Source organism: Erythrolamprus reginae, chromosome 5 (assembly GCF_031021105.1).
Source record: "Erythrolamprus reginae isolate rEryReg1 chromosome 5, rEryReg1.hap1, whole genome shotgun sequence".
Taxonomy (NCBI): Eukaryota; Metazoa; Chordata; class Lepidosauria; order Squamata; family Dipsadidae; genus Erythrolamprus; species Erythrolamprus reginae.
In genome coordinates, this window is record NC_091954.1 from 117,239,312 (window position 1) to 117,254,645 (window position 15,334).

The 15,334-nt window shown below is 46.0% G+C and overlaps 1 protein-coding gene across 1 annotated transcript in view; it reads left to right on the forward strand.

The window, feature by feature from the left end:
- The window catches only part of LPP (LIM domain containing preferred translocation partner in lipoma), a 166,732-nt gene that overhangs the window by 95,433 nt on the left and 55,965 nt on the right, over positions 1–15,334 (forward strand). The window contains exon 6 of the mRNA XM_070753852.1: positions 2,119–2,724. Within this exon, the coding sequence (XP_070609953.1) occupies positions 2,119–2,724 (606 nt within the window). The remainder of the gene's footprint in view (positions 1–2,118; positions 2,725–15,334) is intronic.

Below are 15,334 nucleotides of genomic sequence, written 5' to 3' on the forward strand. Positions count from 1 at the left end.
AGGTAGGATATATGGACTTCATGTCCCAGAATTCTTCCACCACCAAAGATGAAAGGGTTTAAATAAGGTTCAGGAGGGAAAGTGAACACAAGAACAAGAGGACACAATCTGAGGTCAGTTGGGGGAAAGATCAGAAGCAACGGGAGAAGTGAACACTGAAAAGTGTTCGGAAACTTCAGATCGTGCAGAATGCAGCTGCGAGAGCAGTCATGGGCTTTCCTAAATATGCCCATGTCACACCAACACTCCGCAGTCTGCATTGGTTGCCGATCAGTTTCCGGTCACAATTCAAAGTGTTGGTTATGACCTATAAAGCCCTTCATGGCACCGGACCAGAATATCTCCGGGACCGCCTTCTGCCGCACGAATTCCAGAGACCGGTTAGGTCCCACAGAGTTGGCTTTTTCCGAGTCCCGTCGACTAAACAATGTTGTTTGGCGGGACCTGGGGAAGAGCCTTCTCTGTGGCAGCCCCGACTCTCTGGAACCAACTCCCCCCAGAGATCAGAACTGCCCCCACCCTCCTCGCCTTTCGTAAACTCCTTAAAACCCACCTCTGCCGTCAGGCATGGGGGAACTGAGATAACTTCCCCAGGCCTATATTGTTTATGTACGGTATGTTGTGTGCATGTTTTTTAAATTATGGGTTTTTAGTTTTAATTATTAGATTTGTATTGTATATTGTTTTTCTATTACTGCTGTGAGCCGCCCCGAGTCTACGGAGAGGGGCGGCATACAAATTTAATAAATAATAATAATAATAATAATAATAATAATAATAATAATAATAAAAAAATATTGTTTTACTGAAAGTAGTAGAGGCTTGGAACAAACTTCTAGCAGACGTGGTTGGTAAATCCACAGGGACTGAATTGAAACCTGCCTGGGATAAACATAGATCCATCCTAAGATAAAATACAGGAAATAGTATAAGGGTAGACTAGATGGACCATGAGGTCTTTTTCTGCCATCAATCTTCTATGTTTCTATGAATGAGGAAGAAAGGAAGGAAAGAAAGAAGGAAGGAAAGAAAGAGAAGGAAGGAATGAGGAAGGAAGGGAGAATGGAAGGAAGGAAAGAAAGAAGGAAGGAAAGAAAGAGAAGGAAGGAATGAGGAAGGAAGGGAGAATGGAAGGAAGGAAAGAAAGAAGGAAGGAAAGAAAGAGAAGGAAGGAATGAGGAAGGAAGGGAGAATGGAAGGAAGGAAAGAAAGAAGGAAGGAAAGAAAGAGAAGGAAGGAATGAGGAAGGAAGGGAGAATGGAAGGAAGGAAAGAAAGTGAAGGAAGGAAGAGAAAGAAGGAAGGAAGGAAAGAATAATCCACAGTCGCTGAACTGAAATATGCCTGGGACAAACATAGATCCATCCTAAGATAAAATACAGGAAATAGTATAAGGGCAAACTAGATGGACCAGGAGGTCTTTTTCTGCCGTCAATCTTCTATGTTTCTATGATGGACGTTATGTCCCAGAATTCCTCCACTGTTATAGCTGGATTTCGTCTCCCACAATTCCTCAACAGAGTCATTCTGTTAGGGCCGGGTTGGCGGAATGTTAGAGTGCAACCCCGCAGGCTCCTTCAGCTAACCGCTAGCTGTAGTTCAGCAGTTCAAATCTCCCCACTAGCTCCAGGTGGACTCGTCCTTCCGTCCTTCCAAGGGGGTCGAAGGGGGACCCAGATTGGGGGGAAAAGAGGCTGATTCTGTTGACCACTTAGAGACGGCTGCACTTGGAAGCAGCATATAAGTCTAAATGCGATTGTTAGGAAGGAAGGAAGGAAGGAAGGAAGGAAGGAAGGAAGGAAGGAAGGAAGGAAGGAAGGAAGGAAGGAAGGAAAAGACCCAAGGTTGTGCAGTGGTTAAAATGCAGCACCACAGGCTCCTTCAGCTAACTCCTAGCTGTAGTTCATCAGTTCAAATCTCACCACCAGCTCAAAGTCGACTCATCCTTCCACCCTTCCGAGTGGGGTTAAATAAGGACCCAGATTGTTGGGGACAAGGGGCTGAGTCTGTCAAAGGCAAAAAGAAGGCTCTGAAAGCACTAGCGGTATATAAGTCTAAAGGATTTTCTGACACTGCCCAAGTCTCAAAATTCTTCCTCTTTTTCTATTTATTTCCGCAGTCCGTCGGCATTCCTGGCGGATCTCCTGGGACCACCCCTGCAGTGTCCACTCCCGTCACGGGACACAAGCGGATGGTCATTCCCAACCAGCCTCCTTTGACCGCCACCAAAAAATCGGCCACCCCGAAGCCCGGCGCCCAACCCATCCCGGTGACGCCCGTCGGAACTCTGAAACCTCAGCCCGTTCCAGCGCCCTACGCTACGGCCACCATCCCCACCCGCCCCCCGTTCAACGTGCAGGTCAAATCCGCTCATCCTGCCCCCCACTTCCCGCCCTCGGCTCCCCAATATGGTGGCCTGGCCCCTCAGCCGGCTTCCATGGGGTCCTACGTGCCGGTGCAACCTCGGGCACCCGATTATGGTTTCGTGCCTCCACCGCCGATGGGTTACAGTTCTGCGCCACTGCCAGGCCGCCAGCCGGAACCGTCCTACGCTGCCCAAAGAGGCTGGGAGGGAGCTGAGCCTTCGTACGGGCCCCCTGGAAGCGCCTGGAAGCCTGAGCCGGTGTACCCACCAACCGTGGGGCAGTACCCATCTTCCGGAGCCCGGAAAAGTCACGGCTTTGAGCCGGCGCCAGCCTCTCACCTGCCTGCATTGCAACCAAAGGTAAGAACCCCGGAGAGAGTTGAAGAGGGATGCAACGTTTGCATGGTTTGGGCTGTCGTCTGTCAGTTGGTCGGTCTGTCTATCTTCCTTCCTTCCTTCCTTTCTCCCTCCCTCCCTTCCTTCCTTCCCTCCTTCCCTCCCTCCTTCCTTCCTTCCTTCCTTCCATCCTTCCTTCTTTCTTGCCCTCTTTCGTTCTTCCTTCCTTCCTCCCTTCTTTCCTTTTTGCCCTCTTTCTTTCTTTCTTTCTTTCTTTCTATCTTTCTTTCTTTATTTCCCCCTTCCTTCCTTCTTTCTTTCTCTCTTCCTCCCTCCCTCTCTCCCTCCCTTCCTTCTTTCCTTCCTTCTTTCTTGCTCCCTTTTTTTTCTTACCCCCTTTCTTTCTTGGCCCCTTTCTTTCCTTCCTTCCTTCCTCCCTTCTTTCCTTTTTGCCCCCTTTCTTTCTTTCTTTCTTTCTTTCTTTTCCCCTTCCTTCCTTCTTTCTTTCTTTCCCTCTTCCTTCCTTCCTCCTTCCCATCCTTCCTTCTTTCTTGCCCCCTTTCTGTTCTGTCGAGCTCTCTGGTAGAATCCTCCCACAAATGCACAGATACCATTTCAGACACACACACGTTTGAAAATTCAAAACAATGTTCTTTATAATGAAAATTCACTTAAACCAAGCCCTCTTTTTGTATAGCAAAGAGCCCTCGTCTCCAAACAAACTGGTAATTTGTACAAGTCCCTTATCAGTTCTGTGATACTTAGTTTGCAGCTGGGAGGCAATTCACAGTCCTTCTTCTTTCACAAAGTGAAACACACTTTGCTCTGGTTTAGTTTCAAAGCGGGGAAAAATCAGCACACAAAAGGTCAAAGTCAGTAAAGCAGTCAGGAAACACAACGATCAGATAATCCTCCACAATGGCCAAACCCACAGGCTGCTCTTTATAGCAGCCTCCCTAATGACCACAGCCCCCCCCCCAACCACAGGTGGCCTCATTTTCTTTGATAATAATCTCTCAGTTGTTGCTGCCTGTGCATCGCTCTCCGCATGCGTGGCTGTAACATTAACTCTTGTTCTGAATCCAAGGAGGAGAGAGATAATTGATCTCCTTCTGAGCTGTCTGCCCCACTCTCCTCCTCCCTGTCACTCATGTCTTCTTGGTCAGAGGAGCCTTCATCAGCAGATTCCACCGGGGGCAAAACAGGCCTGCAGCAGGTGGATGACTCCCCCACATCCACAGTCCTTGGGGCAGGAACTGGGCCAGAGCTAACCACAACACTTTCTTTCTTTCTTTCTTTCTTTCTTTCTTTCTTTCTTTCTTTCTTTCTTTCTTTCTTTCTTTCCTCCCTCCCTCCCTCCCTCCCTCCCTCCCTCCCTTCCTACAATCTGGGAATCTCTCCCCCCAAAATGTAAAGATATTATTCAAGTCGGTCGGAGGCCTCTGATGGTTCTTCTTTCAGCCTGGAGCGGTGGAAGGACTTTTAAAGAAGATTAATTGTTAGCAATTCGTAGAGTAATTTCTCTCCTGCCCTAAATATAGAACGCGATGCCGCATTGTTTTCTGCTGGCTTCCCAGCCTAGGACGGTTGATAGACGTCAGGCATTGTCTCCGCTTAATGTTCCCGCTTCAATTAGGAGGAAGAAAGTCTCTTTCGGGATGTCTTTGTTCAGCAATGTTGGTGACAGTTTTTACCACGTACATAGAACGCAGAACACTAAAGTCGGAAGGGATCCTGGAGGTCTTCTAGTCCAACCGTGGCTTGAGCAGGGGACCCTAAACCATTTCAGACAAATGGGTCATCCATGATATTATCCATAATGAGTGTCCGTGGGTTGGGGCTGGTTTTTTTGAGAGCTTCTTTTGAGCATCTCTCCCGAAATGAGACAGGTTGGTAAGCGAGTTTTGCCCCATTTTAAGACCTTCCACGCCGTTGTCATTATATAGAATAGAATTCTTTATTGGCCAAGTGTGATTGGATGCACAAGGAATTTGTCTTGGTGCAGATGCTCTCAGTGGACATAAAAGAAAAGATAAATTAATAGAATAGAAAGAATAGAATAGCGTAGAATAGAATAGAATAGAATAGAATTTTTTATTGGCCAAATATGATTCGACACACAAGGAATTTATCTTTGGAGCAGAGGCTCTCAGTTTACATAAAAGAAAAGAGACATTTGTCAAGAATCAGGAGCTGCAACACTTAACGATTGTCATAGGGGTCAGATAAGCAATGAAGAAATTATCAATATTAATAAAAATCTTAAGGATGCAAGCAACAAGTTACAGTCATGCAGTCTTGGAGGAAAAGGGTGATGGGACTGATGAGAAAAAACTAGTAGAAATAGAAGTGCAGACTTAGTAAAAAGTTTGACAGTGTTGAGGGAATTTTTTGTTTAGTAGAGTGATCTATTGCAGCGGCCAATAGTCAAATTCCCCAAACCATCCCGAGGTCTCTTGATGGAGAAAACTTTTGTGATTTTCCCACCATCACCAAAACCCACCGCACCTCCATCCAAAGCCAACAGAGGAAAGAATAGATGGGTTGCATTCAAAGCCGTCTGGTTTTTATCGTCTGAATTGCCCACCTCGCATTGTTGCTGCGTTGCGTAAGACACACACATGAAAAGAATTTTTTCAGCTGCTAGAGAAAAAATTTAAAAAATAAAAAATCCAGCATCCCCTTGATCAGGCCTTTGAGAAAGGCAAAATATAAATTCTCCACCGGCTCTCCAAAGCCATTAAGCAAACTCTCGGGAGAACTCCTGCATTCTGTTCTTTTAAACAAGCAAACTCGGTTCTTTGTCTGCATCACAAACCTCGTTTCCTCCAGCAGAACAAGCTGTACGTGTGGGAAGGAGGGGAAAACTTTGAATTAAGAGTCTTCGTGCCTGGCCAGGCACCTCAGAGATCATCTTAACCAACCCCCACCCCCAACTCCTAGGAATACCCAGATGCTTTAAATAAAAAAAAAACACATTTATTTATTTTTTATTAAATTTATTTATTTATTTTTTATTATGTAGAATGCTTGGCTGCATAGCTAGAGGTATCACAAGCAGGAAGAGGGAGATTGTGATTCCCTTATATACAGCGCTGGTGAGACCCCATTTGGAATAATATTGTGTCCAGTTCTGGAGACCTCACCTACAAAAAGATATTGACAAAATTGAAGAGGTCCAAAGATGGGCTACAAAAATGGTGGAAGGTCTTAAGCATAAAACTAATCAGGAAAGACTTCATGAACTCCATCTGTAGAGTCTGGAGGACAGAAGGGAAAGGGGGGACATGATTGACACTTTTAAATATGTTAAAGGGTTAAATAAGCTCCAGGAGGGAAGTGTTTTTAATAGGAAAGTGAACACAAGAACAAGGGGACACAATCTGAGGTGAGTTGGGGGAAAGATCAGAAGCCACGTGAGAAAATATTATTTGACTGAAAGAGTAGTAGATGCTTGGAACAAACTTCCAGCAGACGTGGTTGGTAAATCCACAGGAACTGAATTTAAAGATGCCTGGGATAAACACAGATCCATCCTAAGATAAAATACAGGAAATAGTATAAGGGCAGACTAGATGGACCAGGAGGTCTTTCTCTGCCGTCAATCTCCTACTTTTCTATGTGTATTTATTTGTTTTGTCAAGTATGTATTGGTGGTATACAAAGATATACCGGTAACAATATTGATATACATAAATACGGAAAGCACGCTGGTGCACTTACGCACGCCCCTCTTAGGAATCGGGAGAGGTCAGCAGTGGAGAGTCTAAGGGTCAAGTTTTGGGGGTTAGGTGATGATGCTACAGAGCCAGGTAGTGAGTTCCAGGCATCAACTACTCGGTTACTAAAGTCGTATTTCCTGCAGTCGAGTGTGCAGTGGTTCACTGCATAGCTGGCTGGAGAATTCTGGGAGTTGAAGTCCACAAGTCTTAAAGTTGCCACGTTTGGGGGGGGGGGATCCCTGGTCCAGAGCCTTTGCATCTGTGCAGGTTTCTCTGCTTAAAGCCGCACATATTTAGTAGCCGAACCAAAGGAGGAATGAGAAGCGAAGGGATTTGCATAATGGCTCCCTAATAAACCCGCCGCCTCCTCCTGCCCCCCCCTGCAAGCAAGTGATTTGTTTTCCACTTTCCTATCAAAAGCCTTATTACCCACCTGTGCCGAGCAAAACCTCTTCTCATGTCCCTGTGCAGCCACTTCCCCCAAAGCCTGCAATTAGACAGTTTATGAAATAATAGGAGAGATGGGAAGAGAGAATGGTGGGAGGGAGAGGCAGACAGAGGAGAGAGAGGGAGAGGGGAAAAGAAAGGAGAGAGAGGGAGAGGGGAAAAGAAAGGAGAGAGAGGGAGAGGGAAGAAGAAAGGAGAGAGAGGGAGGGAGGTGTGAGAGATAGAAAGAGAAGGAGAGAGGGAAAAAAAGGAAAGAGAGAAAGAGGGTGGTGAGTGTGAGAGATAAAAGGAAAGAGGGGGAGAGGAAAAAGGAGAGAGAGAAAGTGGTGAGAGTGAGAAGGAGAGAGTGGTAAAAGAAAGACAGAAAGATAAAAAGAGAAAGGAAAAGAAAAACATGGGGAGAGAGAGGAAAGAGGCAGAGAGACAGAGGAAAGAGAGGGGGAAAGAGAAAAAAGAGAAAGAAAAAGTGAAACAGAGGGGAAAGAGAGAAAGGGAGAACAGAGAAAGGAGATAGGGACAAATAAAAAAGAGATGGGGAAAGAGAAAGAGAGAAAAGAGAGGGGGAAGAGAGAGAGAGAGAGAAGAGGCAGAGAGAGGGAAAGATAAAAAGGAGAGAAGGAGAGAAAAGACATGAGAATGAAGAAAGAAAAAGAGACAGAAAAATAGGAATGGAGAGAGAAAAAGAAAGAAAGAGAAAAAAGGGAAAGAAAAGAGAAAGAGGGAAAAAGAGAAAGAAGAAAGGGGGAGAAAGAAAAGAGATGGATAGAAAAAGAGAAAAAGAGAGAAAGAAAGGGAGAAAAAAGGAATCAAGCAAGAGAGAGAGAGACAGAGGAGGGAAAGAAAAAACGCCACATAGCAACTCTGTCGTGTCGGTGGCTGACAAATCAACCCCATTTGTACCAAATTACACAGCCGTCGCACCAGAGATTAAGCGCTGCTGCCCCTCCGCTCGGCGCATGGAGCCTTCCTCACTGACTAGGCGCCACGGAAGCAGCACATTGTGTTCTTTTGCGGATAATTGAGTGTGGAAAAGGGAACCGAGGCTTCATTCGGAAGCAGGTCACATTGGAGAAGGCAGCCTCTGCGAATGCAGCCGTGCACCAGTGTGTGTGTGTGTGTGCATGCAAACATGGGGAGGGTGTGCGTCTATATATAAGATGCCCAGGGATATTATAGGAGGAGGTTCGGGATGTAATTTCAGCCTGAACTGGATTGTTTTGCAGGAAGGTAAAAGTCCCAATTGGCTGCAGAGAAGGACGATTGTCGGATGCTGATATTGGTTACAAATAATAATAATGATATTGATAATGATAATAACAACAACAAATCACACAGTCCTAGATGCTTGGGAAGTGTTAAACTTGTGATATTGGGATCCAAAATTCAGCATATCAATATTGTTTGCTGTATATTACTGTTGTTCGTGAAAATAATAATAATGATAATAATAATGATAATAATAATAATGACAATGAGGAGGAATGCCGCCCCGAGTCTGTGGAGAGGGGCGGCATACAAATCTAAATAATAAAATAAATAAAATAATAAATAAATAAGAGGAGAAGAGGAAGGGGGGCAGGAGAACCGCGTGGTCTTTGGTCGTCTCTGAGCTTGGTACTTTCCTTGTAGAGGTTTCATGACCCAACTAGGCAACAGCATCAGTGTTAGAAGGGAGGAGGGAGGAGGCGGAAGGAGGAGCAGAAGTTGCCTGCGGAGGATGTGGAGCTCCAACATGTGAGACTTTCAAAGGGAGTCTCGACTGCCATTTGTGCGAAATGGTGCAGGGAGTCCTGCTTGAGCTGGGGGTTGGACTAGATGACCTCCGAGGTCCCTTCCAACTCTAGTAAACAAACTCTGTGGTCCTTGGTGGTCTCTGAGTTTGGTGGTTTTCAAGCACACCTTTCCTGACCTGACTAGGGAACATCATCAGTGCTAGAAGGAAGAGGGGTTTGTGGAGAAGAGAGGGAGGAGGAGGAGGAGGAAGAGGAGGAGGAAAGAAGAGGAAGAAGACGGAAGAAGAAGAGGAGGAGGAGGAGGAGGAAGAGGAGGAGGAGAAGGAAAAGGATTATGGGTGCTAGAGGGAGGTGGGGTTTGTGGAGAAGAGGGGGAGAAGGAGGAAGAGAAGGAGGAGGAGAGGTAGAAGAAGAGAAGGAGGAAAGAAGAGGAATAGGAATAGGAAGAAAAAGAAAGAAGAGGAGGAGAGGAAGAAGAGGAAGAGGAGAAAGAGGAAGGGGATTGTGGGGTCCTTCTGCTGTCTGACCTGGCTTTGTTTCTTAAAAGACGTTTCATGACCCGACTACTAAACATCATCAGTCTTAGAAGGGGGAGGAGTTTGTGGAGAAGAGGGAGGTGGAGGAAGAAGAGGAAGAGGAAGAGGAGGACTGCTGGGTGATTCGTGCTCTTTGACCTTGAAGGATTTCCTGCAGACGTCTCATAACCCAGCTAGGTAACATCATCAGGGCCCCCTGCCAGCTGTGTCCAAGTGAGGGTGGTTCCATAGACATTCCAGGCGAGGGGCTATGGTGGGCAGACCCCTCTGGATCCTGGCTGGAGGAAATTCCCAGCTGGGGAGGGGGCTCTCTGTGGAAGTCCACTTCTCTCGGAGGAGGCCGCGAAAACGACCCCTCAAGTGGGCCCCATTCTGGGCCACCCGTGGTGCCCCCCCCCCAGCAGCGTTTCTGAAAACTGGATCTTTCTGCCATTGCATCTTATTTGGATTTATTTTAGGAACTCTGTTCTTCCTTATTTTTAGACTCCACTACACTTCTTCTTTCTCCTCTCTCTCTCTCTCTCCCTTCCCCCTTCTCCCACCCTTACTTACATACTCTCCCTCTTCTCCTTCTTTCCTTCCTTCCTTCCTTCCACTCCTCTTTCTTGCCTCTCTCCCTTTCTTTACCCTCCTCCTCCTCCTCCCTTCATTTTCCCCTTTTCCTCCCTTTCCTTCCTCCCTCCCTCCTCTTCTTTTCCTTCTTTCCTTTCTTCTTTCCCCTCCTTCTCCTACCCTTCCTTCCCCCCTCCCCTTTTCTCCTTCCTTCTTCCCCTCCTCCTCCTCACCTTCCTTCCCTCCCTTTCCTTGCATCCCTCCCTCCATCTCCTATCCTTTCTTCTTTCCTTCCTCCTCCTCTTTTCCTTCCTTCCTTCCCCTTCTCCTCCTCATCTTCCTTCCTCCCCTCTCTTTCCTTCCCTCCCTCCTCCTAGCCTTCCTTCCTTCCTTCCTCCTTCCCTCCCTCCCTTTTCATTATCAGCAAAAACATGTTACACACAGAAACATATAAATAAATAAATATAAATATGTATGGTTGCATATATATAGAGAAGGAATGATACAGGGTCTCCTGTTTGAGCAGCAGGTTGGGCTAGATGAGCTCAGAGGCCCCTTCCAACTCACTTTCTTCTGTTTGCCTCTGGCCTGTAGCACCATAGTCAACTAGAAATGCCCTGGACCAGTTTAAAGCCTCATTTGATTTCTCCGTTGGTGCTGGGCTTGGTCCAGTTCAGAATCCCGCCACTGTTGCCCATCTGAGAACTTGCCCGCCTGGCCCCTGCTTAGCTTCCAAGTCGTGATCAGCTCATTCATGCAACCCATGCTCCCCCCCCCCCCTTGTTCCTCCTGCTTTCCCCTCTCGGCTGGTAACAACCTCTGCAAGAAACTATCCCCCCCCCCCCCCCCGTTTAGGCTTTGGACAGTGACTCAGTCCATCCCAGAAATGCCATGGCTGTGTTTTCTTTCCTGCAATTTTTATTTAAAAATTTCCTCCCTGGTTTCCCGGTTCGAGCAATGGGCATTTTACTTATGAGGCTGAGAGGCTTGTAAGAAGCTGAGCCCGGGGACTCTACAAACACACTTTTCTTTTCACCTTTTAGCCCTCAACAAGTTTCCCTCCATGCTGCCTTGGGGTGGGCCTGACATGTGCTCACACCTGCCCGGAAACGAGTAGCAAACGGGCCAAAAGGCTGAGTTGGAAACCACAGCAGCAAATGAATAGAATAGAATAGAATTTTTATTGGCCAAGTGTGATTGGACACACAAGGAATCTGTCTTTGGTGCAGATGCTCTCAGGGGACATAAAAGAAAAAGAGACATTAGAATAGAATAGAATAGAATAGAATATGGAATGAAGAGAAGAGAATTTTTATTGGCCAAGTGTGATTGGACACACAAGGAATTTGTCTTGGTGCAGATGCTCTCAGTGTGCATAAAAGAAAAAGAGACATTTGTCAAGAATCACGTGGTACAACACTGAATGATTGTCATAGGGGTCAGATAAGCAATGAAGCAACAATCAATATTAATAAAAATCTTAGGATACAAGCAACAAGTTACAGTCATATACAGTCCTAAGTGGAAGGAAATGGGTGATAGGAATGATGAGAAAAAACTAGTAGTAATAGTTCTGCAGACTTAGTAAATAGTTTGACAGTGTTGAGGGAATTATTTGTTTAGCAGAGTGATGGCATTCAGGGGGAAAAACTGTCCTTGTGTCTAGTGGTCTTGGTGTGCAATGCTCTGTTGCAACATTTTGAGGGTGAGAGTTGAAACAGTTTATGTCCAGGATGGGAAGGGTCAGTCAATATTTTCCCCTCCCTCTTTTTGACTCGTGCAGCACATAGATATACAGTGGAACCCCGACATAAGAGCTGCTCTACTTAAGAGCAACTCGAGATAAGAGCTGGGAGGGGAGAGATATTTTTGTTCTACTTACAAGCCCAAATTCGAGATACAAGCGCCAAGGAGCTGTCTCCTGAAGCCAAACGCTAACTTCCGCGTTCGGCTTCAGGAGACAGCTGCGAAGCGGCGCGCGTGTTTTAAAAGGTTGCAGCCGGCCTGGGGGGGCTCGGGGGGGTGCTTGCAGCTTTCTTTCTTGCTCTTTTTCTTTCTCTCTTTTACCTTCCCTTCATCTATTTCTTCTTTTCTTTCTCCTTCCCACCTTCTTCCCTCCCTCCCTCCCTTCACTCATTCCTCTCTTACTCTCCCCTTTCATAAGTTTCCTTGCTTCCTTCCTCTGTTCCTGTCCCTTCCCCCTTCCTTCCTTTCTTTCTTTCTTTCTTTCTTGCTCTTTTTCTTTCTCTCTTTTACCTTCCCTTTCTCTATTTCTTCTTTTCTTTCTCCTTCCCACCTTCTTCCCTCCCTCCCTTCACTCATTCCTCTCTTACTCTCCCCTTTCATAAGTTTCCTTGCTTCCTTCCTCTGTTCCTGTCCCTTCCCCCTTTCTTTCTTTCTTTCTTTCTTTCTTTCTTTCTTTCTTGCTCTTTTTCTTTCTCTCTTTTACCTTCCCTTCCTCTATTTCTTCTTTTCTTTCTCCTTCCCACCTTCTTCCCTCCCTCCCTCCCTTCACTCATTCCTCTCTTACTCTCCCCTTTCATAAGTTTCCTTGCTTCCTTCCTCTGTTCCTGTCCCTTCCCTCTTTCCTTCCTTCCTTCCCACCCTCCGTCCATTCATTCACCCATTCCTCTCTTGATCGCTTAAAGCCGGTCCCTGGTGCAAAAAGGGTTGGGGACCTCTGTCCTACAGGATTGGGTGGCAGAGAAGTTGAACATATGTAAATTTAAAAGTTTAAGAAAGTTTACAAGTTAAGTGAAAGAAACTTCATTATTCATTTATATGTACATGTACATTTCTTCATTAAAAACATGTCTTTCTGCATAATTTAGACTAACTTTGTGAGTTTTTTGAGGGCTGTAACCAATTAAAATTATTTACATTAATTCCTATGGGGAAAAGTCGTTCGAGATAAGAGCTGCTCGACTTAAGAGCCCAGGTCCGGAACGAATTAAACTCGTATCTCAAGGTACCACTGTATAAAAGACAAATTTCCCACAGTGTTAGGAACTTGGAACCTATTTTTACAATCCGACCAGTCAGGCCTTTACAGTGGGGGCATCCCTCTGACCTCCCTGCCAATCAGCTTCAAGCTCTGTTGGGAGAATTGGCGCTAGCCTTATGGCTGGGGGTCACCACAACACGAGGAACTGTATTAAGAGGTCGCAGCATTCGAAAGGTGGAGAGCCGCTGCTCCAAAGTTTCCTTCCCTCAAAGCGAAGATTGTCCTGGCAGCATCTGGAGTTGGGATCTGCAGTCTTGTGCCACGCTTGTGTTCCTCTTTTTGGGGGGAACATCCTGACCCCGTTTGAGGTGAAAGCCAACAGAACTGGACCGGGGCCAGATCTCACATTTCAGCGGAGGAGATTTCATTAAATCATGAGCAGGGAGAAGAAATCCAACAAAGCTGGTGGTCGGTGGCAGACGAGTGGAAGAAAAAGCCCTTTTGCTGGAAGAAATAGAAGACGGATCTTCAAGCCATGCAGAACCAGTAGATTGACTGGATGGAGGACACCCGAAGGACTGACCTCCTGCTCCATCTAGTCTGCCCTTATACAATCTCCTGTATTTTATCTTAGAATGGATCTATGTTTATCCCAGGCATGTTTCAATTCAGTTCTTGTGGATTGACCAGCCACGTCTGCTGGAAGTTTGTTCCAAGCATCTACTCCTCTTTCATTCAAATAATATTTTCTCACATTACTTCTGATTTTTCCCCCAAATAACTTCAGATTGTGTCCCCTTGTTCTTGTGGTCACTTTCCTATTAAAAACACATAGAAACATAGAAACGTAGAGGATTGACGGCAGAAAAAGACCTCGTGGTCCATCTATTCTGCCCTTCTACTATTTCCTGTATTTTATCTTAGGATGGATCTATGTTTATCCCAGGCAGGTTTACATTCAGTGCTAGTGGATTTACCAACCACGTCTGCTGGAAGTTTGTTCCAAGGATCTACTACTCTTTCAGTGAAATAATATTTTCTCAGGTTGCTTCTGATCTTCCCCCCAACTAACCTCAGATTGTGCCCCCTTGTTCTCGTGGTCACTTTCCTATTAAATACACTTCCCTCCTGAACCTTATTTAACCCTTTAACTCATTTAAATGTTTCAATCGCGTCCCCCCCTTTTCCTTCTGTCCTCCAGACTCTACAGATGGAGTTCATTGAGTCTTTCCTGATCAGTTTTGTGCTTGAGACCTTCCACCACTTTTGTAGCCCGTCTTTGGACCCGTTCAGTTTGATCCACCTCTGTTTGTAGGTGAGGTCTCCAGAACTAACTGGACACAGTATTATTCCAAATGGGGTCTCACCAGCGCTCTATACAGTGGTATCACCATCTCCCTCTTCCTGCTTGTTATACTTCTAGCTATGCAGCCAAGCCTCCTACCTTCAGCTTCCCCCTCTCCTTCCCCCTCACAGTGGGACCCGGCTGAGCTGGCTCAAAATCCAGAGGAGCTGGTTGTGATCCAACCGCAACATTTAAAAAGACAGCCACTTGGAGGCTTACGTGGAAGAACGCTGACATTAGAACCACCTGCTTAAACAGAGGGCTGGACTAGAAGACCTTCAAGGTCCCCTCCAACTCTGTTATTCGGTCATCCCGGACCAATTAACCAGTGGACTACAACCTCAGCAGTTGCAGGGTTGGACTAGAAGACCTTCAGGAACCCATCCAGATTGATGCCGCCCTTTGGCAGGCCTTGCCAACGGAGATTTGGCTAAAACGATGCCCAGCGTCAGCAGGGGGGCTTCAATTGAAACCCCCCCTCCCCAAAAGGGTTGGCAGAAAAACAACTGGAAGTCATGACCTCGGAGGGGACGACTACTCATTGCGTGCGGGAGAATAGACCTGCATTGTTCTCTCAATGGGGCTGATTAAGCCATTCAGTGAAGGACAAAAAAAGCAACAACAGCCCAGAGAGAACATTGGCTCCTCAAGTTCACGGCCTTCCTTTTTCTTAAAAAAGAAAAACTTTATTGAGTATATACATTAAAAAAAAGGAAGAAATGGAAAGAAACGAAACTAAACAGAAAAAATAAACAAATGAGCACAGAAACCTATAAAACAAACAAAACACATATTCAGAACAAAGTAATATTAATTAAGTAATAGCTTTCCTCCTTCCTTCCTTCCTTCCTTCCTTCCTTCTAACTGCTTCCTTCCTTCCTTCCTTCCTTCCTTCCTTCCTTCTAACTGCTTCCTTCCTTCCTTCCTTCCTTCCTTCCTTCCTTCCTTCCAACTCCTTCCTTCCTTCCTTCCTTTGTTCTTCTAACCTTCCTTCCTTCTAACTCCTTCCTTCCTTCTAACTCCTTCCTTCCTTCCTTCCTTCTAACTCCTTCCTTCCTTCCTTTGTTCTTCTAACCTTCCTTCTAACTCCTTCCTCCCTCCCTCCCCTCCCTCCCTTAACCTCCCTCCCTTCTTTGCTTGCTTCTTCTAAACTTCCTTCCTCCCTCCCTCCCTCCTTCCTTCCTTCCTTCCTAATTCTTTCCAACTCAGACAATGTGATTTTCTGGATGTGTTTTTTTTCTATTTTTGTCTCTCATGGTTGAGGTCTCTTATCTTTTTAAGTGGGACTAAATACCCCCCCCCCCCCCTATTTATCCTGTTTGGTTTCGTGTGTTAAACCATCAGAGTGAATTCAG